Source organism: Lipotes vexillifer, unplaced genomic scaffold (assembly GCF_000442215.2).
Source record: "Lipotes vexillifer unplaced genomic scaffold, Lipotes_vexillifer_v1.1 scaffold450, whole genome shotgun sequence".
In the NCBI taxonomy this organism is placed as follows: Eukaryota; Metazoa; Chordata; class Mammalia; order Artiodactyla; family Lipotidae; genus Lipotes; species Lipotes vexillifer.
In genome coordinates, this window is record NW_006794180.1 from 1,133,431 (window position 1) to 1,160,116 (window position 26,686).

The 26,686-nt window shown below is 34.4% G+C and overlaps 1 protein-coding gene across 1 annotated transcript in view; it reads right to left on the reverse strand.

Annotated features, from left to right (window-relative positions):
- Positions 1-26,686, reverse strand: part of ORC5 (origin recognition complex subunit 5) — a 72,364-nt gene that overhangs the window by 26,268 nt on the left and 19,410 nt on the right. Inside the window, exons 6-12 of the mRNA XM_007467060.1 lie at positions 24,377-24,507; positions 22,025-22,073; positions 21,847-21,937; positions 18,134-18,186; positions 15,747-15,859; positions 13,980-14,027; positions 7,822-7,932 (exon numbers count right to left, since the gene is read on the reverse strand). Of these exons, the coding sequence (XP_007467122.1) occupies positions 7,822-7,932; positions 13,980-14,027; positions 15,747-15,859; positions 18,134-18,186; positions 21,847-21,937; positions 22,025-22,073; positions 24,377-24,507 (596 nt within the window). The remainder of the gene's footprint in view (positions 1-7,821; positions 7,933-13,979; positions 14,028-15,746; positions 15,860-18,133; positions 18,187-21,846; positions 21,938-22,024; positions 22,074-24,376; positions 24,508-26,686) is intronic.

Here is a 26,686-nt window from a genome sequence, read left to right on the forward strand (position 1 = left end):
CTCCTGAAATAGACACCTACTACAGAGTGGTCTGAGAGGCAGAATGGTAATACATCCACACCAAGGGTAGTAGGAGATTTCAGAATCTAATTTACTGCACCAGTGGAGACAGAGCATCACGATGGTAAGGCTCTTCCCTGCTAGAGAAGAGCCCGCCTCTATCAAACAGCACCCCTGCTGACCTATTCACCAGCAAAGTAGGCATTAAGTAAGGCTCTTGCACTATCTATGGAATGGAATGCCTCACAATTTCAGTTGTGGCTAAGAAAAAAACATAGTAAGATTATTAGAAAATGTTAGCATTTCGGATATTTCCTGTGATTTAAATAATTTACCTTAATGGCATCAAGCATTTCAGTTGTATATTATAGAGACACTGGAATGCTGCTACAAGTCAAATGAAACACAGAAAAATTGCAAAAGAAGAGCTTTTCACATTTTCTAATACTCTAGTAACCAGGGAATTTGTTTTTAGGAAAACTGCCCCTTTTGTTCACCAACTTCATTATCTATAAAATAATTCTCATACTTAAATCACTTCATATGAATATCTTATATAGCTAGAGTTTAGGATATTACGTTTTATGTTTACAAGGTTCAAATTCTTATCTAAGCAATATATGCAAAGGATAGTATTTCAACAACTATGATTTCTGAAGTTCCATGATTATCATTGGATAAATACAATTACCTTTTAAAAAATATAAATCAAACAACTATAGTTTATAATACACAAACTAATTTTTTAAGATAAAGAGGTTTTATAAGTCTATAAAATGAGTTTATTTGGTTAAAGTGCTTTTGGTTAAAAATCTATAAAAGTAGTTTGAAATACTGCATATAAAAGTGACATAATAACTTTTAATCATAAGGTACCTGAAATGTAGCCATGTAACTTTAAGAAAAGCCACTTAGTTTATAATATGCTATGAATAATACACTACTTATTGTCCATAACTTAAGTTTCAAGTTTTAACTGATTGTTTGATACCAATGTCATAATTTAATTATTAACAAAATTTAATTATGACATAGGCATCAAACAGTTGTGCTCCATAACACTAAGTTCAAGGAATGTCAGAATGAAAATTTCAACAAATAGATTTGTTATTTTACTTGGAAGAAGACATTTAAATATCTATATTATCAAATATCATGGACTACTGAAGTGAAAAGGGATGAAAAAATCCTATTTTTATATATTCACTTTACAAATTTAAGTATTAGTTTTCACTTCAAGTTTTTAAGTATCAGTTCCTTCAGCATGAATTAACTCTTGTATAATCTGGAAGTTGCACACAATACTAATGAAGGGCAGAGGAAGCCACAGACTGACCATAAGGTCCTTGAGGGCAAGAACTGCATTTTCTTGACTTTTCTATTTTCTTTACATAACACAGAGCATGGAACATAATAGGCCCTTAATAAACATCTGTTAAATGAAATTTTAAGCAGACAAAGAAAACTTTAATTCCAACTACAGGAACAAAGATCAATACTGACTGTGAATTTGAAGCTTGAATTAAATTACATTTAAACACTTTTAATTAAATAAATATGGACAAAATCCCTTCACCTTAAAAAAACCCTGAAAATTATATAAATGTTCTATACATCTACCTATAGCTGAAGAAAAATGCCAAATCTGTTTTTGGTTGAATAAATGTAACCTGCCCTAAAATTTATAGCAAAAACATCTTCCTACAGCTATAGTAAACTAGAGATTAAGCGTCTACTTCAAAAACTTCCATACGTAAAATAACTAAATCATTTTGCTTTCTGATTAATGATAAATTCATTTCAAAAATACCAAAGTAGGGCTTCCCTGGTGGCACAGTGGTTAAGAATCCACCTGTCAATGCAGGGCACACAGGTTCAAGCCCTGGTCTGGGAAGATCCCACATGCTGCAGAGAAGCTAAGCCCATGCGCCACAACTACTGAGCCTGCACTCTAGAGCCCGTGAGCCACAACTACTAAAGCTCGCACACTCTAGGGCCCATGCTCTGCAACGAGAAGCCACCGCAATGAGAAGCCTGCGCACCACAATGAAGAGTAGCCTCTGCTTGCCACAACTAGAGAAAGCCCGCGTGCAGTAACAAAGACCCAACACAACCAGCCAAACAAACAAAATTATTAAAAAACCCCAAAATAATTAGTTTAAATATATACTTACCATAAACCAACACTTAAAAGAGCAAAAAGCATAAGGTTAACTAAATGCTACTACAATTAATGCAACACTTGTGGGAAAAGATCAAGTTGATTTATGACTAAAAAATTAAACTGATATAACAAACGTAAGTCCAAATATATTCCAATATATAGTATCATGATGTGAGTTCAAAAGAAAATGGAAATGTGTATTTTTGAAAAAATATATATATTACTACACTTTGCTCCATAATGCTTATTTATACTCTTGAAAATAAATTTAAAAGGACATTTTAACTTAAATTTTTTTCTTATTAAATTATGCACAACTAAATAGGAAACGATTCAGAAATAAAATATTAATTACTGAAAAATACAACTTGTCAATTTGGTACACAGAACTAAAAAACTATGCTCCTTTTCTCATTTTTCAGTTGTTTCTTAAAATTAATTCAGAGTGCACTGTTTCTTACAATTAATAAAAAAGAACATATTATTTTAAACCTCCCAAACTGTAGAATTACAGTGAATTACCTTCAAAAGTAATTTCTCAAAATGCTAACTGATCAAATAAAATCAATAATAATATGTGATATAAGTATATGTGTAATTGAATGTCCTTAACGTTTTAAAGATAATTTTCCTTTTAGAAGTCACTTTAGAAACCTGTACCAATAATTTCAGAAATAAACTCTTCAGCAATTTTATCCTCTGGGAAATACAGCAATATGGCATAATATTTTATTTTATTTTTATTTTATTTATTTACTTATTTTGGGCTGCGTTAGGTCTTCGTTGCTGTGCGCGGGCTTTCTCTAGTTGCAGCGAGTGGGGGCTACTCTTCGTTGCCGTGTGCGGGCTTCTCATTGCGGTGGTTTCTCATTGCAGAGCACAGTCTCTAGGTGCACGGGCTTAGTTGCTCTGCGGCATGTGGGATCTTCCCGGACCAGGGCTTGAACCCATGTCCCCTGCACTGGCAGGCGGATTCTTAACCACTGCACTACCAGGGAAGTCCCAATATTTTAAAATAAATGATATATCTGACAATCTTAAAGAACTGTTCTCCTACTGCCTTCACCTAACTACAAGAGTATGGAGGGGGTAGGCAAGGTTGAGTAAGAGAAGATACAGAAATATCAAAACAATGAAATAAACCATTCAAAAGTTTCCAAACAATTTATCATTTTTCTTCAAGACAAAAAAAGATAAATTAAAAGCATAACCTGGTTTTAATATACATTTGAAAAAAAGGCAATTCAATATCTTTTAAAGATAATAAATGGTCTTCAAAAATGTATTTCATAACTAACTTATGAAGGTAATACCTACACAAATTACCACTTCTTGCTTATAAATAAATGGTATTCTATTTGTATTCTACCACTTATAAATAAATGGTATTCTATTTACGTTCTATTCATGCTGACAGGAGAAAAGAATGAAAACACCAGAATTAATGATTCACCATTCATGAAGTTTAGATATATATAGAAAGGCTACATTTATTTTATTTGAATGAATTTTTTAAAATGACCCATGATCATGAATGTAAAATTGTATAAGGACTTGGATAAGATGAAATTATCTTAAAGGTCTAAGAAAAAATTATATTTTATTTATTTATATTTCAGTTCAATAAATTTGAGCATTAACCTATTGTAAAATGTTAAATGTGCTATTATTCCTTTACTTTTTAATGAGACTAAAAAGTTAATGAGTAGAATTTTATCTAAGATTTAATAAAGAATAAAGAAATTGAGAAGAATGCCAACTACAATACACTACTATTACTCAACTATTACGAATTTGACTATTATTCTCAGTTAGACTTTTAATAATATTAGAGATTCCTTAAGCTACTATTTTTATAACTTCATGACAGAATAGACTTAAATAGATTTAAATGAATGTGATGGAAATAATCTTTTGCTTCAAAAGGATTTTGAATGTATATACCACATTTAATCAATTTATTATATGTGAAAAATTATACATAATTATGTAACTGGTAAACGAAACTATAAAATAACACATTACTGTAAAGCAAATCCTTAAAACAGTTGCAGTTAGACAAAATGAATAGAAAAATAATACTTTACCATCTCATAGACATATAACCAATAAAAAGCGATTTGGTTCCAGGTGGAAAATATTCATGCAAAACAATTCCTTACCAATTTTATTTACATTTTCATGAAAGTGTAAAAGTGTGAGCGTGAGCACATAACATTAAATATCTTCAGGCAAACTTGTTTTGCAAATAAACTAATGTGTTAAATTAACAAACGGCTCTCTCTAAATATCAAAGACAATATTAACAAGTAAAGCTAGGTTTTCCTGCTCATTTTAAAGCTAGAATGCAACAATACTGCCATCTAGTGTTCATATCAAGTACTTCCAATACAAATGTGGTCATATTCTTGTTTTGCACTTAAAAAATTAAGTGTGTACAGGTTAAATACAAACTGTCATTCCTATGGGCAAGAGTACAGTTTTGATGGATAAATAAAAGGAGAAAAATAGAAAAAGTCACTAAGAGATAATGGGAAGAAAAAATATAAGGCACGTGGGATAAATACCTTTCTTTTGGAAGCAATTTCTGCCACATTTTGTTTTTAAACATGGTATATGTTATCTGATTTTCTCTGATACTCTACTGACCAAACAAAAGTAAAGGCAAACTTCCTAGGGCTAGTTATTCAGTCACCCCTCGGTATCTGCTGGGGATTGGTTCCAGGATACCACCCACCACCCCTCCATACCAAAACCCGAGGATGCTCAAGTCCCTTATATAAAACAGCATAGTATTTGCACATAACCTATGCACATCCTCCCATACACTTAAACCTTCTCTAGATTACCTATAGTGCCTACTACAATGTAAATGCTATGTAAATAGTTGCCAGTGAGGCAAATTCAAGTTTTGCTTTTTTGAACTTTCTGGATTTTTTTTTCTGAATATTTTCAATCTGTGGTTGTTTCAATCTGTGGATGCAGAACCTACGGATATGGAGGGATGACTGTAACTATCCCTTTGTACCGCCCCCCGCCCCACCTTTGTATCCCAAATGAAATCACTGAGATCAAGTCTTAAAATGATTTCTCATCAAATAAACATAAGTTCATTTAAAGCAGTGTTTTAAATATACAAAATTTATTTTGATTACTGCTAGTTAGAAGAGATAAAGAATAAAAAGACTGAGGTTGTTAACGCTGAAAAGAATTTAGCTTCATTAAAACATAAAGATACATTTGGGGCTAAACTGTTTAATTACAACATTACAGGCATTATTGAAAACAAAGACTGGTGACATTGTTCATCTATAATCAAAGCCTCGTAGATCTCTAAATCAGCAGCCTATCATTATTTTTGATTGTCCATCCCTATAAACCTAGACCTGCTGCTAGGAAATGCTCTACCAATGTTAGGTACAATATGTAAGGTGTGACGTGTGGTGGTGACAGTATTAGTACTAGATCAGAACTACAATGACTGCTACTACTGCTAAAGTGTAACCCCGCTTACTTTCAACTAATCTGGTGTGACACTTCACAACTGTGTCTTGCTTTTTTTTCCTAGTCCCACACCTTTGGTCATATTATCTTCCCTCTTAGAGCTCTATAAATTCTATCCATTGGAAACAAGATGTCAGCTAATTTTACTATTATTTTTCCTTTTTTATTTACTCATTTTTGTACAACAAACATGTTGTATACAAATGAGAAACATTTAAAGAGAAAAATCCTACTGATTCTCTATAGCCCGGCCCCATTTTTCACCTTTCCTGTGATACCTTCAAGTTCTCTCCCCTTGTCCAATCCAAAAGTGATCTCTTTCTACTCTAAACTTCTCAGCAGCACTATCTAGCATTCACTTACAGCCTTACAATATTACTTCTCTGTACATGTTCTTTTATCCCCCTCCCAGAATAAATTATAAGCTCTCTGGAGGAAAGAAACGCACATTTATTATCCTTTGTGTCTCCCACAAACGTAATTTTTGGGCACCCAAGAAATATTAATCACATGTGATACAAACACCTTTCTGCTCTGTTTAGAAGCACTGTCTCCTTCACTTCCCTAGGCTTTAATTCTCAAAGATTTACTCATTTTGTCATAGTGGGAAAATCACTTAATCTCTCTGAGGCTCAATTCCTTACAATAAAGATCATAATACCTGATGTCTATTTCAGTTATTGCAACAGCAAAAAACAAAACAAAAACCTCACATGTTATATGTAGAAAGCTACTAATAAAATGTAGTTTGACTAAAAATTAATTTCAGACAAAAGCATTTAAATATGTATATACACATGCATACACACACACATGGCAAAAAAATCCCTGTAATACAGATTAAAACTGAATTAGATTTTTAAAACTATCAGCATTAGGGCTACCATCCACCTACCCATCTAGCTATTTACATAACCTAATAACTCACTAGACTACCATTCTTCAAAAATGTAATAAATGTAGACACAATTTTCTATAAAGTTGACTTATATAAAAATTATCTAACTTTAATGTCGAGCACATTGAGAACATACCTATTTTTGGTCCCCAAAGACTTCTTTAAATGAAGAATCAAAAGTTACTATCACACATTAGATTACAAAGTCTAATATCCATTCAGGAACCAAATTTATTTGAAGTGAATTAAAATGTAAATGCTATTATTTACATGTTTTTCAACCTAAAAACATATACATAAAATAAAATGCTCACTGAAACATCTGAGGTGACTGCTTTTCAATAAATACTAGTTACATCATTTGGTTTTTCTTCTATCCATTCATACCATGTGCTAAGTGCTGTTTTTCTGGACCATTTAAGAAATCTACTGTAACTGCATTTTTAACAAATAGGTTTTTCTTAAATGTCACCTAAAAAAAGAACCTTAGCTACTTTATAAATGTCTTATTTCCTATTTTTATGCTACTGCTGCCATCTACTGAAAATTTTAAGAACTTAATCATTTTGGAAAATATATCATTTTTTAAAAAAATGCATACTGTCGGGCTTCCCTGGTGGCGCAGTGGTTGAGAGTCCACCTGCCGATGCAGGGGACGCGGGTTCGTGCCCCGGTCCGGGAGGGTCCCGCATGCCGCGGAGCGGTTGGGCCCGTCAGCCATGGCCGCTGAGCCTGCGCGTCCGGAGCCTGTGCTCCGCAACGGGAGAGGCCACACAGTGAGAGGCCCGTGTACCGCAAAAAAAAAAAAAAAAAATGCATACTGTCAACCTGCAAAGTATATATATGAGGAATAAGAATATTATGGATTATTTTCTTATAAATACATTTCTAAATTTTTCATTAAATTATATTTCTATATTATAATTCATCAATTTAATCATGAAGCCACTTTTTTATTTAATCAGCAAGTTATTATAATCATTTAAAAATTCCTTTATTGAGAAAAGAAAAAGACCAGAAACAACAAGTTGGTTCTGTCATCAAATGATACCTTTAAATATATGCAATTCAGTAACACCCTCGATAATTGTATATTTGGAATTTCAATTACTTACCAAGGACGTTGTTCATTATATAGTTAAATTAGTAACATATGCTGACCAAAAATCTAAATGCCTGGAACTCTACTGATCAGATTACCTGAAGAATTCCATAAAGGTAAAGACGATACATAATAACCGATCATTAACGTTACCTGGGAGAAGATATTTGCTGTTGGAGCAACTCTGCTATCCACAATACTATATAATATTGCTAATAATCTGTCTAGTGGAAACGGTTTTGGTCCGAGGAGATGATTGCTTGTCTATAAGAAAAAAAGATCATGGATTTTCTTCTTACAGCAGAACACTCACTTTCTGTACTATAAATTCCAGTAACAACATGTTTACACTGTATATAGTTCCCCAAAGAGGCTAATAAATCTAACTTGCAATCTCTAAAACTTTACCTGATATGATCATGATTTACCTTTCAACATTTTCTTCAAGATGTTCTGATTTACATCAACAAATATTAAAGGACTCACAAGTTACCCAGTCTAGGCCCGAACATCACCCCTATTTTGCTGTTGTAACCAGATGTTAAGTGACTTAGCCAAGTCATTTGTCAAGACAGTGTACAACCAAAACAAGGGTCTAGGCCCTAACCCCTAGACTAGAACTTACTACTAACTCCTCACCATTCCTCTTTGTGCCACTGCCTGAAAAATGTATTTGTTCAACATTAATAGTTCTAAAAAGATCAGTTATAGTAAATACTAGCTTAGAAAATGAATGCAGTGTTTCATAGTATGTGAATAAGCTGTCAGTCAGAAACAATGTAAAATTTATTAAAAATTTTTAAGATTGTAAAATGTTCATACTTGTCTACAAAGTCAATGGTACAATTACTTGTCATTAGAAAACTGCAGTGCTCAAGGGTCTATAGATAATTAGATAATTCTATTACATAATTTTAGCAGCAATGTAATAATTTAAGTACTCTATATGAGCAAGGGAAAGTAAAACGAGAAGCTTTATTTATAAGCATGGAAATAATTATTTCTTTAAAAGAATGACTGTAAGTAAAAAAAAAAACCTACTCAGAATTACAAAATGAAGTATTTACCTCAGCTATTTATATCTAAAACATAGTTTAAAAATCATTTTCCAGGTCTCAAAGTTTATATGCTTTTCTTATGAAATACTTCAAACATTTAGAAAAGAGATTCATAAATACCAATGCAACCACCCAATTTTATCACATCCAAACATTATGCAATTTGTACAAAAAAAGCATTAGATCACATTACAAACTGAAGCCCCCTTGCACCCCTCCCACATACCACTCTCCCCTTCCCTCCCTAGAAGTAACCACAATCCAGAATTTGGTGTTTTTATCATTTTCATGACAATTTTTAAACTACTACTGCTATATATGTGTCCATAAACAATATACAGCGTTGTTTGCATAATCTAATATCTCAAATAAATGATATCATTTTGGACATAGCACTCTACCAAACTGCTTTTTTCCTTCAACATTATGTTTTGGAGATTTATTCATTTTGATACATGTAGCTCTAGTCCATTTTTAAATTACCCTACAGAATTCCATTTCATGACAAATCAGTCTACCCTAAAAAATTAGTCCCTGTAATTCATCACAAAGAATATGTGATGGCCAATTGTGTACATTTCTCCTTGCACACGTGTGAACTTCTCTGTGGGAATGCTCGATTAAAGTAGGGGGCAGAGAATGCTATGTGTTCATCAACACTGCTTCTTCTTGGGCACATAGGAAGACTACATGTCTCAGTCTTTCCTGCAGTTAGATGGATGCCATCTGATTGAGTTCTGGCCAACAGAATATGGGTGGCAGCAATGTGAGCTACTACCAAACCTGGCCTTTCAAACCACTGGATCCTTTAGTCTTCTTTACCTTTGGTGACAACTTAAGAGGCCACCATGTTTCACTTGACATCACTATACCACCATAAAAAAGGCCCACATAACTCATATCCAACTGTGCCGTGAGCAATATATATATACATATGAGCAATACCTAACTTTTATGTTAAGCGACTGAGGGTTAGGGAATTTGTTTTTCACTACACCACTGTCCAACCTATCCTGACCAATGTAAAGTACGTTCACATATTAACTTTATTAGGTATGACCAACCTGCAGAACACGCAGCCTCTTATTCTTCCATATTATCACCAACACTTGGAATCATCAGACATTTTTTTAGTTTTTCCAATCTTAGAGTGTAAAATAATACCTCAGTGTTGTTTAAATTTCTCTCATTAGTGAATGAGGGTGATAATCATGTTATGTTTGTTAGACATTTCCAGTTCCTTTTTGTATCGTTTACCCATTTATCTACTGAATTTTTGCCTTCTTCTTATTAGTTTGTATGAGCTTTAAAAATCCTAGATACTAATCATTATCAGGTGTATGAGTTCAAGAACAGTGGTTAAACATCATGGTAGGCTTTGGATTCAGAAGTCCTGGAACTGGATGCTGGTTCCACCACATTAACTATGTATTCTTGGGCAAATTACTAAATTTCTCTTTAATATTCAGTTTCCTCATCTAGAAAATAAGGATAATGATAGCAACTACATTTAGTAGGTCATTGTGAGAATTAAGATCATATGTGGAGCTTAACAATGTTTGGCTTATACTGCTCAACAGCTTTTATTATCATCATCATGATATACTTGCTTATATGTATTTTCTTTTCTACACATATGCCTTGAAAACAGATGTTTTATTTACCTTTTTCATCACTAGCACTTGGGATTGTTAGTTAAATAAATGAATGGATGAAAGGATAATGAGTGAAGTGGTATTAGAGGGAAGAAAGAAAAAAATAAAGGTAAATGTTGAGCTATCTAAATGGAACTGGTGTCCCTGTCCTCATTAACACTTAGAAGTGAATTGAGGTTAGTAAAAATTACCAAATTCCTGAAGTGTTGGGAATAAAGTGGGAGGCAATTCAGGCTGAGAATCACACTGTGAAATGCTGCTGACACTGTTCTGATTTTCACTTTTTATTTTGTGATTAGAAAACACATTTACAATTTAAAATTAAAGTGTTCTAGTGCCATGGAGGGCATATGACATTTATCTTCTTCACAGAACTGATTCTGTATGCTATAAATGTAAACTGGCTTCCCACCTAGAGAGAAAGCCGAAGTGTGAGAAATACCTCACTAGATTCGCTATAGCTTATTAGACAGAATGAAAGTCTGTACGAATGGAAGAAATAAGCAAAAAAAGAAACCAAATAAATGAGATAAAATGGAATGAAAACTGGTATCAAGCCAAACCAAGAAAAACAGAGATGGGAAAATAAACTTAGAGTTATAGATATTTATACCAGAAAAACTAAAACTAGGAACAATTAAAAGAAGTTTAATTGTGGGGAATGGGACTATGAGTGAGGAGAGGAAAAATGCTGCTTTTTCACATAAACTAAGTGGCAGATAATCTGGTATCACATACATGCATTAGGTGAACTGAAAAGCAAAATCTTAAAAAATGAGTGTCAACTGAGGATATACAGAGAAAAAGAATTATCAACTGAAGATACATAACAGATTTAAAACAACTGTTATGATTATTATTCGTGTGGTTTGCTTTTAATGTTTGATGCCCTAACTGAGAGCTTCATGAGAGCAGAGACAATGGTTATTTTGTTCTCCGCTATGTCCATAGCATCTAGCAGAGTGCATGGCATAGAGTAAGCATTCATAAGATTTCAAAAAGAGAGGGAACAAAAATACAAAGAAACTACTAAGTGTACACAGATTTTAGTAACTAAGCTCAGATTTTAAAATGACATGAACCAAAGACAAAAGAGGCTAACACAAAAGTCAAATCTATAAGAATAACATCAGAAGAACTAGAGCTCACCTAGGACTAAAGACAACTTCAGTGTCTTTGCTCATATGGTTCCCTCTGTCAAGACTGTCTTCCTAGACTTGTACAAATCCACTCATTCCACAAGGACGGTCTAAAGTGCCAGCTCTTTCAGAGTCCTCACTGATCAGCACTAATATATCTCCCTCTTCAACATTCTTAAATAATTTTTTCTGTCTAAAGAATAAGGCCTAAAATTCTTAGCTTTATGTTCATTCTTTGGTTTCCTTCTTTCATTCATTCAATTTATTCCTTTGTGCAATAAACACCCACCAATTACCACCAAGTGCCGAGATAACAGAGGTGAAGAGATGGGCTTTCTTCCCTTAACTGGAGAGTAAGGAAATTCCTCCACAGTTTGGCCTCAATTGATTTTTCTCTGAAACTCACCATACACTCCAGCCAATTTCATTTCATTATTTCTTGTATATACCCTATACTATCTTACCTCTATTTCTTGGCTCAAATCATTTCCTCAACTAACATGTCTTCTCCTCCCATTTTTGCATATCTAATCCTCACCATTCCTGAGTGCCCACTCAAAATGCAAGCCCTACTACACATCCTTCCCTCCCTACCTCAGCCAGAAGTACTCTCTCCTCTTACCCATCCTTTATGACCCAAAGCAGCTACATACATAAGAGGGTACAAAATCAATCTGCCTATAGTGAAGAGCCTAATCAGAGATGTCTCAGTGAAAGGGCATACTAGAAAAATCTTTCCATGCCAAGCAAATGGATTTGGTGAGGAAATCTGCCTGCCAAACTCTAGCTCTGTGTGAATGGGAGACAAAAGGCTTCCCTGAGACTTTTAACTAGAAGCCAGAGCTAATGCTGATGTGGGGGCAGAATTCACAATAGCTTTGTGGTCTGCAAGTCCCCAGGCTGAGAACTGAATTTCAAATGATCCCGGGTTACCAGTGTTCACAAGGGCTTGCAGAGAAGTACGTGTAAAACCTTTCAAAGGAACACATCTCAAGCCTCAAAAATTCAAAGATTAAGTTCAGCCAACAATTAAAAATAATAAAATGTTCAGGAAACAGGACATGATGTGCCCAAATCAGCAAAAATAGAAAACGTGGAATTAGACTAACAAGGACTTCTAACACTGAAATATAAGACACAGAATATTAAATAGATTTTTTATGTTAAAGAAAAATATGACTAGGAAAAATATTGAAGGGATCAGATAGACTTGAAATGAACCATTAAAACTTCTGAAGATTACATATAACATTACCGAAATTACAAAATTGATGTAAATAGCAGATCAGACAAAGGTGAAGAGAAAATAAGAACAGAGAACTGAAGAAATTACCCAGAATATAGCACACAGAGATGAAAGGGAATGAAGAATATAAAGACTCACAAAACACAGATGGTACAGTGAAAAGGTCTATCATAAGCCTAACCAGTGTCTCAGGAAAACATGTCAGAGAGAATGGAGGAGAGGCAATATTTGAAAAGTTAATGACTGAGAATTTACCAGAATTAAATAAAGGCATCATTATTCAAATTTAGGAAGCAAAACTAACGCCAAGTAAAAAGAAATTCAATCCCAGATACACTACAGAGAAACTGTAAGAAGACTAAAGTAAAAGGAGAAGAGAACTTGAAAGCAGCCAGAGAAAACAGGGGAATAACACAGGAATAAGAGACTCACAGCAGGTTTTTTTTTAGCAGTAATAAAGCCAGAAGACAGTAAAACAATGTCCTCAATTCAGAAGTGTATACTGAGCAAAACTGCTTTTAACAATGAGAGTGAGAAACAAAACTCACAGCTTCTATAGTGCAAAGTCTACAGTTCTAACTTCTCTATCTTCTGCCAGGAGAAACCACAGTGGTTAAGATGTACAAGAGAGCTGAACAGTCTAAATGCTCCTTTTGGAAATTTCAACTTGCCCCACACCCCTACCTTCAAAGTTGCTTAGTGCTTCTAATTCCTAAGCTTTTCCAGATTCCTTGGGTCAAATCAGCTTGTTTTGGGGGTTAGGTTTCAGCCTTCTCTGATGTGCTTAGTCACCGACATATCTATCTACTAGTCAATTCCAAATTTTATAGATCTCTCATCTGCTTAGTCCTTATTAGTTTAACCTTTTTAATTTCTTCAATGCCATATTCGTGGTGTTTCAAAGGGGAAAAGAGGAAACTAAGCTATATTTAATTAAAAATTCCAGGGTGACCTTTTTCATCTACTAATTCACTAGAAAAATTTTGTCAACTCCCTTTTATCTCTAGAACCAGCTCACCTGAATTGTACCTCCTCAATCACTGTATCCAACATAACAAAATACTACTACAGCATTATGATGATACCATATCAATACAAGTAACTTCTTACATCCAAATGACTATGTAAATGCATACAATTATGCATTTATCGACTTCCTATAATATTCTAAATTTGTAAGTTTTTCCCATTAAAGAAATTACAACATAAATACCTTTTCGTGTTTCTTTAGAAAGTTGGTTTTCTTGATTTTCCCATGATGCTGCAATTAAGCAAAATAATTTTTAAGATGAAAGATAGTACTCCACAAAACCAGAAAGCATAACTTGTTTAAAACATGACACACGTAAGAGTAACTTATGTATCTTAGGCTTTTTAATTTTATTCTATTTATCACCTAAAACATCACCTTAAAACACCAACATATTTTAGGCTTTTTAAATCAATTTTGATTGTATACAGGATTACTTGTGCATGTAAAGAAAGAGGTTTCAAAATAAAAGTGATATTTCCTAAAAGAACTTATATTGATTTATTACAGCACATTTATTTCTATAAAAACAAAACTTCCAAAGATAAACGGGTTTTCAATTCATTCTGTAAGGCAGGCTGTCAATTCGCGTAAAATTGAGAGCATTTAGTTAAGCACTTGGGATTCAATAGTAGGGAAAAAATATAGATGCAGTCCTTGCCCTCTTGAAACCAAAGACTAGTGGTAAAGATAGGCAAAAAATAGACAAAAATGTACTATATTTAATAATAAATCAAACTGCATATTATTTGTTTTCAAGAAGAAAATTCTAAAATGAGATTTCTCCAACTAATACATGCAGAGAGGCTCCTGCATGTTCTAGGTAATGATGTATGGAGTACATGATACTATAGTAGGAGCTTCAGAACAATAAAGGAGTTACTACCCTTAAAATCACTCCCATCTCTCATATTTTTAACAAAACCTCAGTTACATTTTTTTAAATGTAGAATTATTCCCTAAGGTATACCTGAACTCTTCTGTGAAACTACCTACTTCACCCATTCAGGCTGTGATCTTAAAGTGAGAAGTCAAAAATAAATGATTAAAGGGGGGGAAAAAAAAAAGAATAGGTGGAAGTTAAGCATGTAGAGATTGGAGAGGAAGGAATTCTAGATGGAGAAACTAATGTAAACAAAAGCTTGAGGAGTTAGGAGGAAAAACAGCTAAGTTCTGGAAACAGAAAAGTTAAGTTTGAATTTTTTTTATTAATCAGCTTGTAATTGGACTTGCTTAGGATGTGTAGCAAAATGTATCTGGTTGCAAGGATAATTTTCACCCACTTGACATAATGCCTTGGTAAGAGAGCGAGTGGTTATAGGCAGAACACCACACAGAGCACCCGAGTTCACTCTGGAGGACAGTTGGTGTTTGCTTGGTGGAAGGTGATTGAGGTAATGGCTCACGCATCCTAAAGAAACCCTTTTGGGAAGTTTAAGTGTGAGGAATGCTCCATTGATGGATAAAGTTCTGAGGGCCTCTAGATTTTCTTATCAACATTCATTTCAGGAATATTGTTTTTTGTTGTCATTTTCAGACTAATTTGTCTTTCAAAATTCAGCAAGCAATGCTACCCCCTCCATGAAGCCTTCTTTCCTCAACACTTCCCTGCAAGTTGTTTACCATATGCTTACTAGACACTAATACCACCCCTCTTTTTTAGCCTGTCTGCTCCACAACTGTCCCCACCCCAAAAGTGGCACTCACTCACCCCCAATATCCTAAAGAAAGTTCTCAAGTAACATTGTTGACTGGCAAAGGTAAAGTGAGAAATAAAGAATAAATGATTAAAGGAAAATAAACAAACAAAATCTTTAAAGAATGAGTCCTAAATACATATTTAGCAATCTCTTACTCTAATCTCTATCCCTTACAAATTTACAGGTGTTGAGGAATTTCAAAATATTCCCTAAATCTGCAAAAATAAAGTGAAAAAGAAATAATGATTACCTTAAGGAAAAACCTTTTGTCAGTTCTTGCTGGATTATAAGAAGCGAGGTATGCAGCAATGAGAATAAACTTAGAGTAATATGGAAGTTCCATGTGAGTATATGCCGAGAGACCTAGAAAACAAAATACTTTTAGGAAGGTATTTAACAGGCCACCATTAGATTTTAAGTATCTCTTACCTTTTCTCACTTATCTTTTGACTTCCATATGGTACCCTCTAGTCAAAAGATTTTAAAGTGCCCTGAGCTTAAAGTGCCATGATAATGATGGTGGTGGGGAAAACATTATTAGTAATGATATGCTCTGCTCATTCTGTTATTTTTGTTTGGCTCCATCTCTTCTAAAGTCCTGCCCTTCAAAGCCACACTCTCCATTAAACCTTCCCTGATGCTCCCCTACCAAACCAAAAGAGAAAATTTGTCTCTACTGTGAATACCTACTTCGTCTATCTTACTTACGATCCACATAACTTTATACCTTATATAAAGAATTAATTAAACATAAGTGATATTTCTTACTAAGCTACAGTGTTCACTGAAGGAGCCAAGTCTAATGTTTTTTTGTATCCCTACAGTACCTTGTATAAATAACTGAATGAATGGATAAATAAAACAATAGAGTCAGTCAAGCAGCAATGATTTTTATGGGAAGGGAAAAAGGAATCTGATATTTATTGAAATATCTAGTATGTGTAAGACACTGTGCTAGGTGCTTTCCTTAAGCATCTCTGAATCTCTGCAGTAACTTAAAAGTAGATATTCTTTCCGTTTTAGATAAAGACACTGAGTTGGGCTCAAGGCCACACAGGCAGCAGAGTAAATTACTGCAGATTTTTTAAAACTCTAGTATCTATTTCTTTCCATTACAACACACAACTGAAAATCACTTGTATGGTACTTCAAGCATTTAAAAACCAAAACAGGGACTTCCCTAGTGGTCCAGTGGTGAAGAATCCGCCTTACAATGCAGGGGACATGGGTTCAATCCCTGGTCAGGGAACTAAGATCCCACATACTGCAGGGCAACTAGCCTGCGCACCACAACTACTGAGCTTGCGCACCTCAACTAGAGAGCCTGCGCGCCACAAACTACAGAGCCCATGCACTCTGGAACCCAAGCGCCACAACTAGAGAGAGAAAACCCAAGCGTCACAACTAGAGAAGAGCCCACGCGCTGAAATGAAAGCTCCCACATGCCTCAATGAAGATCCCGCATTCCACAACTAATTCCTGGCACTGCCAAAAATAAATAAAATAAATAAATAAATCTTTTAAAATAAATAAATAAAATTTAAAAATAAAAACTGAAATGGAATCTCAATACCACTTCATTTCATACCACTTCCCCCATTGACCCAACTAACTGGCTACTGACCCAACTTTTAAATAAGAGTATTTTAGATAGTTGCTTTACTTTTTTTTAAAGTAAAAGTAAAGTTGACCCATACAGAGTGGGGGAATGTTAGGGGCACAGACACCTCTCTCCTCCACAGTAGAAAATCTGCATATAACTTTTGACTCTCAAAAAACTTAACTAGTAATAGCCTACTGTTGACTGGAAGCTTACTGATAACAGTCAATTAACACATATTTTCTATGTTATATGTATACCTACATATATATTATGCATTCATAGCATACCTAACTTTTTCTTAATTTTTATGATATTTCTAGGCTATGCAGTTCGTCTGCCAGTTTTTTCAAATTGTTGTATATCTCCAAAACATCTTCCAATATATATATTGAAAAAAAAAATCCGTGTATAAATGGACCCATGCAATTCAAATCTGTGTTGTTCAAGGGTCAACTATAGTTCTGTTGGGATAAACCCAAAGTAATAGTTTCTTTAAAGAAAACAAAAGCACAAAACTTTCAAAATATAACCAAATGAAATGCATCCCCCAAACTACATTAACATAAAATTGAACTTTATTACATAACTCAAGAAATACATATATACTGAGATAAAATTAGGTATACAATTGATTGTTTTAACACAAGCATTTAAAGAAATATAAACTGCTTGGTTTTCACATGATATAACCCAACACGTAGAAACTGGTATTCAAACTTCATTTCTTCCTATTACATTGGTGTGTTGCTTAAAAGAAAATCATTAATTAAAATATCATGGTAGGGAATTCCCTGGTGGTCCAGTGGTCAGAACTTGATGCTTTCACTGCTGGGGCCCAGGTTCAATCCCTGGTCGGGGAACTAAGATCCTGCAAGCTGCGTGGTGCAGGAAAAAAAAAAAATCATGGTAGCTTGCAAATTATCTTTTATAACACTACTGACTGATGTTATCTTTAGTGTTAACTTAATATCTTGATTATTAGTAATCAATTAAAGAAGTGTCTCTGGCAATTGTCTCAACACTTCCTTTGATACCTTTCAGTTGTCCTGGATCTGTGTCATCTTTCTGTAGCTTTTCCCACTGTGAACTGAAAAAAAAATGAAAGAGCAATGATGGATTGAAAACATAAAATCAATGTACTGTACTTAAAACAAAGCCGTAGAAAAACTAAAATTTTTTTACTTAACAAAATACATTTAATTTCCTCATAAATAAGACAAATAACATATACATGTTGGTACCTCTACAAAACCATTTAGTGTATATTAGAACAATATAAACTTATATATCAATGCCCAGATGTTAAATTTTTTAAAATCTCTTTTCCTCTGATCATAATTATAAAGCTATCAAAAAGCACCAACAAAAAAATAACGTCACCTACCATACAATAAGACTCCCAATATTCCAGTTATCATATTAAATACAATTGTTATACACCATTTCTAAACTCCATAACAATTTCTTAAAGTATCATTACATCAGAAAACTGAGGCCCACAGGTTAAGTTGCCCAAGGACACTCAGCCAGTCAATAACACGAACTCTGCAGGCATTCTACAAGGATTCAGCTCTTAGTTCCACTACCAGGGAACAAGGTTGGAGACTTTTTCATAATCTGTCCAAACTGCTTATAAAAGCTATAAAACCAACATATATTCCCAATAACAGTTTGTTGAGTGAGCATCTAACCTTCTATAGCTTTATTATCCTTTTCTTTATTCTGCTTATCCCAATTTTTTTTTTTTTTTGCGGTACGCGGGCCTCTCACTGTTGTGGCCTCTCCCGTTGCGGAGCACAGGCTCCGGAAGCGCAGGCTCAGTGGCCATGGCTCACAGGCCCAGCCGCTCCGCGGCATGTGGGATCTTCCCGGACCAGGGCAGGAACCGGCGTCCCCTGCATCGGCAGGCGGACTCTCAACCACTGCACCACCAGGGAAGCCCTGCTTATCCCAATTATTTAATCTCAATTAGAAAATATGAAATATGTGATGATTATTATTCTTTAATTTAGTAAAAATTTTATCATACACAGGTGAATGGAGGTTGGGGGTAGCAGGGAAAACAGCTGAGTCATTTACTGTGAAGAAACTTCAAATGGACCAGGCGGTATCACCAGGCTTAGAATGCCATTTCTCTACTACACTATCGGAGAGACTCACTGGTCCTTTATGTCACAGTGTGACAAAAAGGTAACTAAGGGCATTATACATGCTATTATTATAAAGGAACAAAAATGCAAACTGCCCTAAATACCAAAATTTTTTTTCAAAAAGACAAAGAAAATAACTACATAGGAAATTCTGCAAGTTAATACAGTTAATAAAACATATATATTTCCTATCAATAAATATAAATGGGTGTACCCCATTAAAGAAAAATGTTTTCAGAATGCCTCGGTAAGGCAGGAGGTCAAATTAGCAATGCTTATTTCTGTGTTCTATACCTTTTTGTGAAAGAAACATACTAAAGATTATATATTAATTGCATATATAAAGATGTTATGTTATATATGCATACTTGTAAAAGAAAATAAGTAGGAATCAGAAATTATATATGTGGTTAGGAAAGGAATGAAAGGAATAATGGGGTGTGAGACTTCTTTGAGTACTTTTTTTTTTTAATAGTTTTAGGTTCTGAATTATTCTGACACCCTCTTTTACCTGTAGAGCAAACAATGAGTTTATTCTACTTTGCCCTCTTTCTCTTCTTTTCCCATTTTTTAACTTTGTAACTGTGTTATTCCCATCCTGTCAAAGTATGTAACATATACATAGTGTTCTTCATTCCCATCTTTTTGTTTTGAGCTAAAATTAATCAAATTTGGTGCTCATCATTCCTTTTGCTAAAGTTTCCCCAGTCATCTCCATTGCACCAACACTATCACTAGCAGACTCTTCAGGAAGTGTTTTTGAGTATAGTGTTCACTGAGTTCTCACATGTTTAAAACTGTTTTTCTATAGCCACAATACCTGAATGACAGGTTGGCTAGATCGAAAATTCCTTGGCTTACACATCCTCTCTCAAGTTTCTTGAAAATGTTGCTCACTTGTTGTCTTGCTTTATTACAGATTCACTTTCCTTTGTAAGTGACATATTTTTGCCTGAATTTCCACCCCTTGCTTCATTCTTCACCACCAAGCCTCCAGGAGATGCCATGTCCTTCCAAATCACCTCTCCGCCTCCCCTCAAAAACAGTACTTTCCCAAATCTGCCTTGCTAATTCTTGTCTATATACTCTTGAAACACTTCCTTTTGATTCTTCAGTAGCCGGTATTCTAATCCTTCAGGTCTCACTTGTTCTCAGTATTATCCCACTCAGGGTTGGACTCTCTTTCTGGAGGTGATTCATTTGTATTTTATCACTACAAGTTGACCCCATCCCCTGTCCCCACTGTCCTCTCCTCTTTTCCTTATAGTCTTTGCTTAACTTTTCACTTCAGCATAAGCCCCAGAATTGGCTTTGCTGGCTTCAGTTATTTATTTCACTATTTACATATAAACTGAAGTTTACAGTCAGCTCTGTAGACTCCTAGTCATATTGCAGGCAAGGGTTATGAGTGATTTTATTTGCTTTCCTTACTGACCTTGTGGAGAGAACTTGATTTAGGTGGCCAACACTATCCTATGGGAAACTGGAAGTCCTTCTATTACTGTGTAAGAGTCACTTTAACAAGCATCCAAATTTTTCTACCTTTAAAAGATCAGATCACAAGCTTTTCTATTCTGTGACTTCCAAACATTCTCAGCAATTATTAAAAAGAGGAATAATAATATCTTTGTAATGTTTCTACTTATTTAGAAACTATTATATTCTTATAATCAGCTAATTAAATCAAGCACAAAGTAAAGAATAAGGTATTCATGAAAGAAAAATGATAACAAAATTGATTAGAAAGTGAAAAAAGACAAAAGCGTTGACGTTTTTAAACTTCCTATGTTGCTTTGTAATGTAGGCTAAAGCTAACTCCTATAAGGCACTTTATTATTCACAAATCATCTTCACATATACTATTGAAATCTTCTAAGGATTGTTAGAAGAAGGATCCGAGGTCTAGAGGTTTTAGGTGAATTGCTAAGACCTCATAAGGCAGAAAATGGCTAAGCTGGAAATCAAAACTATGCTCTTCTCACTACTCTATGTCTGTGCAACCATGTCTCCTAAGCAGCTTCATTACTATGAAAGTCTAATAACAGACAAATGCAGATTTATGACTTGACTTATACATTTCTTTAATAATCAATTTTTTATTATACCATTCATATATCTAACATAAATATAAAAAACAAAGCTGATGGGCTTCCCAGGTGGCGCGGTGGTTGAGAGTCCGCCTGCCGATGCAGGGGATACGGGTTCGTGCCCGGGTCTGGGAGGATCCCACGTGCCGCGGAGCGGCTGGGCCCGTGAGCCATGGCCGCTGGGCCTGCGCGTCCGGAGCCTGTGCTCCGCAATGGGAGAGGCCACAGCAGTGAGAGGCCCGCGTACCGCAAAAGAAAAAAAAAAAACAAAAAAAAAAACAAAGCTGAAACAGACTTTCCTGTAGCTTTCCAGATTTAAAAAGTTAGGAATTATTAGAAATATGCCTTGTGTAACATGCTGGCTAAAAATTGTTTGTCCTTCCCAAAATAATAAGAAATGATTCAAATCACAAGAGTTTTCTCCCAATGTGAAGAACGTAAAGGAAAACATGTACACTTTAGTGAATATCCCAAATATAGAAAAAATACATATACTAAATAGAAAATTACCTTGATATTTCCCTGAGATAAACAGTTTGCATGGCTTTTTTCAAATGAGGTTCAATGTTTCTCCAGAGTTTGCGAGTATCACGTTCACTTGCTACTCCAAAGAGAGAAAATTTCAATAATTTAGATATTACAGAAACTTTTTTCAAAAGAAATATTATTATAGTAAAATTATAGTTACCTTCTCCTTTAACAACAGGTTCACAATATTTAGGAAAATTAAGTACTGCCTATAAACAAGGAAAAAAAAGAGAAAAAAGCACTTATCTACCACAATTAAATATTATTTTTCAGGTAAAAATTTTATTAGAATTCAGGCAATTTTATTTCAGTATAATTGCTCAAGTAAAATGTTATTATAGTTTATTACAACAATAAAACCACAATTATCAATAACAACAGTAAAACAATATGTAAAATATTCCTTAACTGGCTAAATCCTGCCTAATGTATCAGCCTCTAGATATAAAGAAATATAACAATTCCCAAAGCAAATTTAAAAGCACATACATAGGGGCTTCCCTGGTGGCGCAGTGGTTAAGAATCTGCCTGCCAATGCAGGGGACACAGCTTCGAGCCCTGGTCCGGGAAGATCCCACATGCCACGGAGCAACTAAGCCTGTGGGCCACAACTACTGAGCCTGCACTCTAGAGCCTGCGAGCCACTACTGAGCCCGCGTGCCTAGAGCCAGTGCTCTGCAACAAGAGAAGCCACCGCAACGAGAAACCCGTGCACCGCAACAAAGAGTAGCCCCCGCTCGCCCCAACTAGGGAAAGCCTGTGTGCAGCAACGAAGACCCAACGCAGCCAAAAATAAATTAATTAATTTATTATATTAAAAAAAAAGCACATACATAGAAAAGATGCCAAAAAGAATATTCTGCAGATGATTTATTAAACTCTTAAGAAATATGCCACTTACAAACTTTAAAACAAATAATAGTATCCATTTGAAGGAAAAAGGACAACATATATTTATTATCCTATGTTCTACATACTCAGAAAAATAGAACACTATACTATTTTTTCTCCAATGCTTAAAGATCATTTCTTGTATTTATTAGTATTACTAGTAGTAGTAAAGACTTAAACCATACTTCAAGCTTCAAGTTTATGAATATGATGTAACAATAACATAAAAAGCTGTAACCTCATCCCTAAATAAAATCATTCCTCAGTGAAACCCAAAGGACTTTATAAAAACCATGTTTAAATTTCACATTTTCTTTTCCTACTAATAGTTTCTGTAAATAATTCCTCCTTCTTGTACTTTATAATCTACTTTGAAATGGCTGCCAGCACAGATTCCCACAGGTTTCAAGGACATCAGTGCTAAGGAGTAGAAGCTACAAGTTATTTCCCAGGAAGGACAATGGATGAGTATTTGCTCCTGACTCCATCTCACACTGAGACCGTGCACTGACCCTCACTCCTCTCTGTAAGCCTCCCTGTTGTCATTTCCCTTGGGCACCAGGAGTCTCAGACATTCAACTTCCAGAGAGATGTTAGTGATGAGCTTGAACTAGAACAGCTTGTCTTCTATTTTTTCCCTACTCAGAAGATGCTTGAAACGTACAACTAAATCACAAGAGGCCTAAAGTTTAAAAGTTCCAAAAACAAACTAAATGTGAACACAATTTTAAATGGTCATTTTCTCCTACATTCTATCTCAAATACACACTGAATCCCTCTAAGTAATACTTTTCAGAGCAAAGAAAAGAGCAAAGCAAAGAAAATGTACCAAGAGATATAGAATCTGCTCCTTTGAAAGCAACTGTTTTCTAGTCTTAGATATATTACCATTTTCTGTTACATGGAGATAAGACCTTAAGTATTAATAAAAGGCTCTAAAAGTGAAACCAGATATTCTTGCCTTCTCCTTTTCAGATTCCCACAACTAAAGTAGAAAGGTAAAAATTAAATTAAATATGAAAATTAAAGTAAATACAATTATTTTCCAAACTGCCTATAAAGTATAAACAGCTATTCCAATGTTTTTAAAAACTTTTTAAAGTAATCTTTTATATAAATATTCAAAGTAATCCTTTATATAAAGATTACTAACTCAAGGTCAGTGGCTAATGAAACACCTATATAAAGCTTCTGACCATATTCAAATTCATCTAGATTCCAGATCACTATCAATACATACATAAACCTGAAAAAATCTGTTACAAAAAATTAAAAGATATAAAATTGCTTATTAAGTTTTCACACCACCTTTCTGTTAATCTTCATTTTAATTTTAATAAAGTTAAACATTTTCTGCAATTAGAGAAAAGAGAAAGGAGGAAATTAAAAAAACACTCCTAACGATGTATGAAAAGAAACAACTAAAAAGACTGAAAGGTTTCTGATCAGATCAAAGTTTGTACTAACCCACTGACTTCTACATTCTTAGGGTGTGTTTGCTCCCAAAGGCCATATCCAAATTTCCAGAATAAATTTTCAGCTTCTAGCCTATCTCACACCCTTTCTTCATGGAAAAATATTAAAAGATGTACATTTTTTTTTAAGCAAAATGAGCACGGACCAGATGCCGGAGCTCCTTCAAATCTCGACAGACGGTGTAGAAAACTCCAAGAAGAATGTTAATGTAGGCAGCATAGAAATCAGCCGAATACTCTGGAGGATGATCATGGGATAGAATCTTTTGAAGGTTACCTGTTCACAGGACACAAATGAACAGAAATGACTGACCCATCACCCTAGTTATATCTTCTAGCATTTTATAACAAAGGTTTAAACAATAAATACACAGGCTCAGCAATTATTAGGAACAATGAAACAGTTACAAGATTAGAATGCAAAAGTAATACAAGTTTTGAAGCTGAGGTAAAAGAATTATGAACCTAACATTCTAAGAAAAATTACTAAATTTTACTTAAGACAAATACGAAGCAATGACATCTAAAGAAAATCATAAGAACCTTATAACAGGCAACATCAATTTCAAGGGCAAAAAAATAATATGGATTCCACTTATTTTTCTAACAATTAAGTAAATCAACTAGATAAAAATAAGCGGTACTACATAAACTACCACCAAACTGGAAAATGCTAATTTTTTGTAAAATGAAAAGAAATCATGATTTTTTTAATGAAAATCTTCATGTTTACTATGTCATTCCCTTTTTTATAAAATGTGTTTTCTTCCTACAACTTTGGTATCTTTACTCCTATTCTACCTTAAACTCCTTACACAGTATCACATGTTTAGAGCCCTAAACTTTTATTTTATCCTGCTAGAAATATATTGTAGAAGCACAGTTAAAACTAAAAAGAAACCACCTATTATTCAAAATTTCCCAGTTATAGCACATAAATCAGTCATTCATTCATTCCTTATTGCAATTCCCTCTGACTTCTTGATGCAATGGTCTCTTAGACTTCTCAGTTAAGAGCTCTTTGAACATGACTAGTACTTTAAGCCTAGTTCCATAGGATTCAAGACTTTCACAATACTTACAACTGAAAATTCTCATGGGTGTTCTGATCGTGTCAATTTCCTTTTGTCTAAGAATCCCTTTGAGTATTTTTACCATGGATACTCTCCCATTTACCATCAGCCTTTGATTTTAACTACTGTCTTATTCCTCACAGTCAGTTAGATATAGGTACGTAACAATATATATGGCCTATCAACAGATACTAATATACAGAAATTTAGAAATAGCTATATTAATGGGATCTTTTAAACAGGGCAGTTGGCCAAAAACAAAAAAAACAAATAAACAAAGGCCCCCGAAACTTTTCAAAGCCTATTCTCATGCCTAGAATGTTATCCTGAAGGAATTTCAGATACAGACTGTTACTAGATCTGTATTTTAATATCACAACCACTGAAAAAAAATACACAAAGTCCAAAACTTGACTTTGGAGTCTATGTATTTTTTCATGTAACAGCAGTTTTAAATTTAATGTTACTAAGCTTTTTAAAACAAATATTTGATACACTAAAAATTTCTAAAGGTGCCTTAAAACTTGGAGATAAAGATATTTATATATTGTGTTGGCCAAAAAGTTTGTTTGGGTTTTTCCATAACATGTTACGGAAAAATCCAGGAAACCCCGAAAGAACTTTTTGGCCAATCCAATAAAAGCTGACAAATAACTGGATAGATGAAAGAAAAAAGGGAGGGAGGAAAGGAAGAAAGGGATCAACGGTCAGACAGACAAACATACATAGGCAAAAAGGTGGTCTCTAAATGCATGGATGAGGCAACCTGGAAAACAGTTAAGTCTCCAGCTTAGACTGCACTCCTAAGCTCCTCCTGACTCTCTTCTTGGATATCCCTTACAGGTGACACTCACTACCTCCTAAGAGAGTTGATTATATATGACCACTGGCCCACTTCAGTTCTGACTAAAGTCTTCTAAGAATTAGAACTCTCACTGGGTTGCAACAAAAGTAGAACAGCTGCTTAGTTATACAGGCTACAGACAAATTCTCAGAGTACAACTCAACATTAAGGAAGCCATACCAGCTCTAACAGTCAAACTTACTAAAAATCCCATCTCTAACAGAAAGCTGAAAGCAGTGTACTAGCAGGTAATAAAGGGAAGGAGAAAGCACTTGATGGGTCCCCTGCTGTATTAAAATTTCACTATCAAAATATGGTCTAACACACCAAGAACCATTTCTAACATGGAGAGGGACTTCTGCTGCCAGTCATGACGGAGTAAGAGGGTCCAGAAATACTCTCCTATAAATAACTAAAAACTGGATAAAATATAGAAAACAATTATTTTCAGACATCAAATAGGCAACAAAGGACTGTGATACATGAGAAAAGTGAAATGAGGTGAGTCTTACCATCAGCCAGGCTTTCTAACTAGAGGT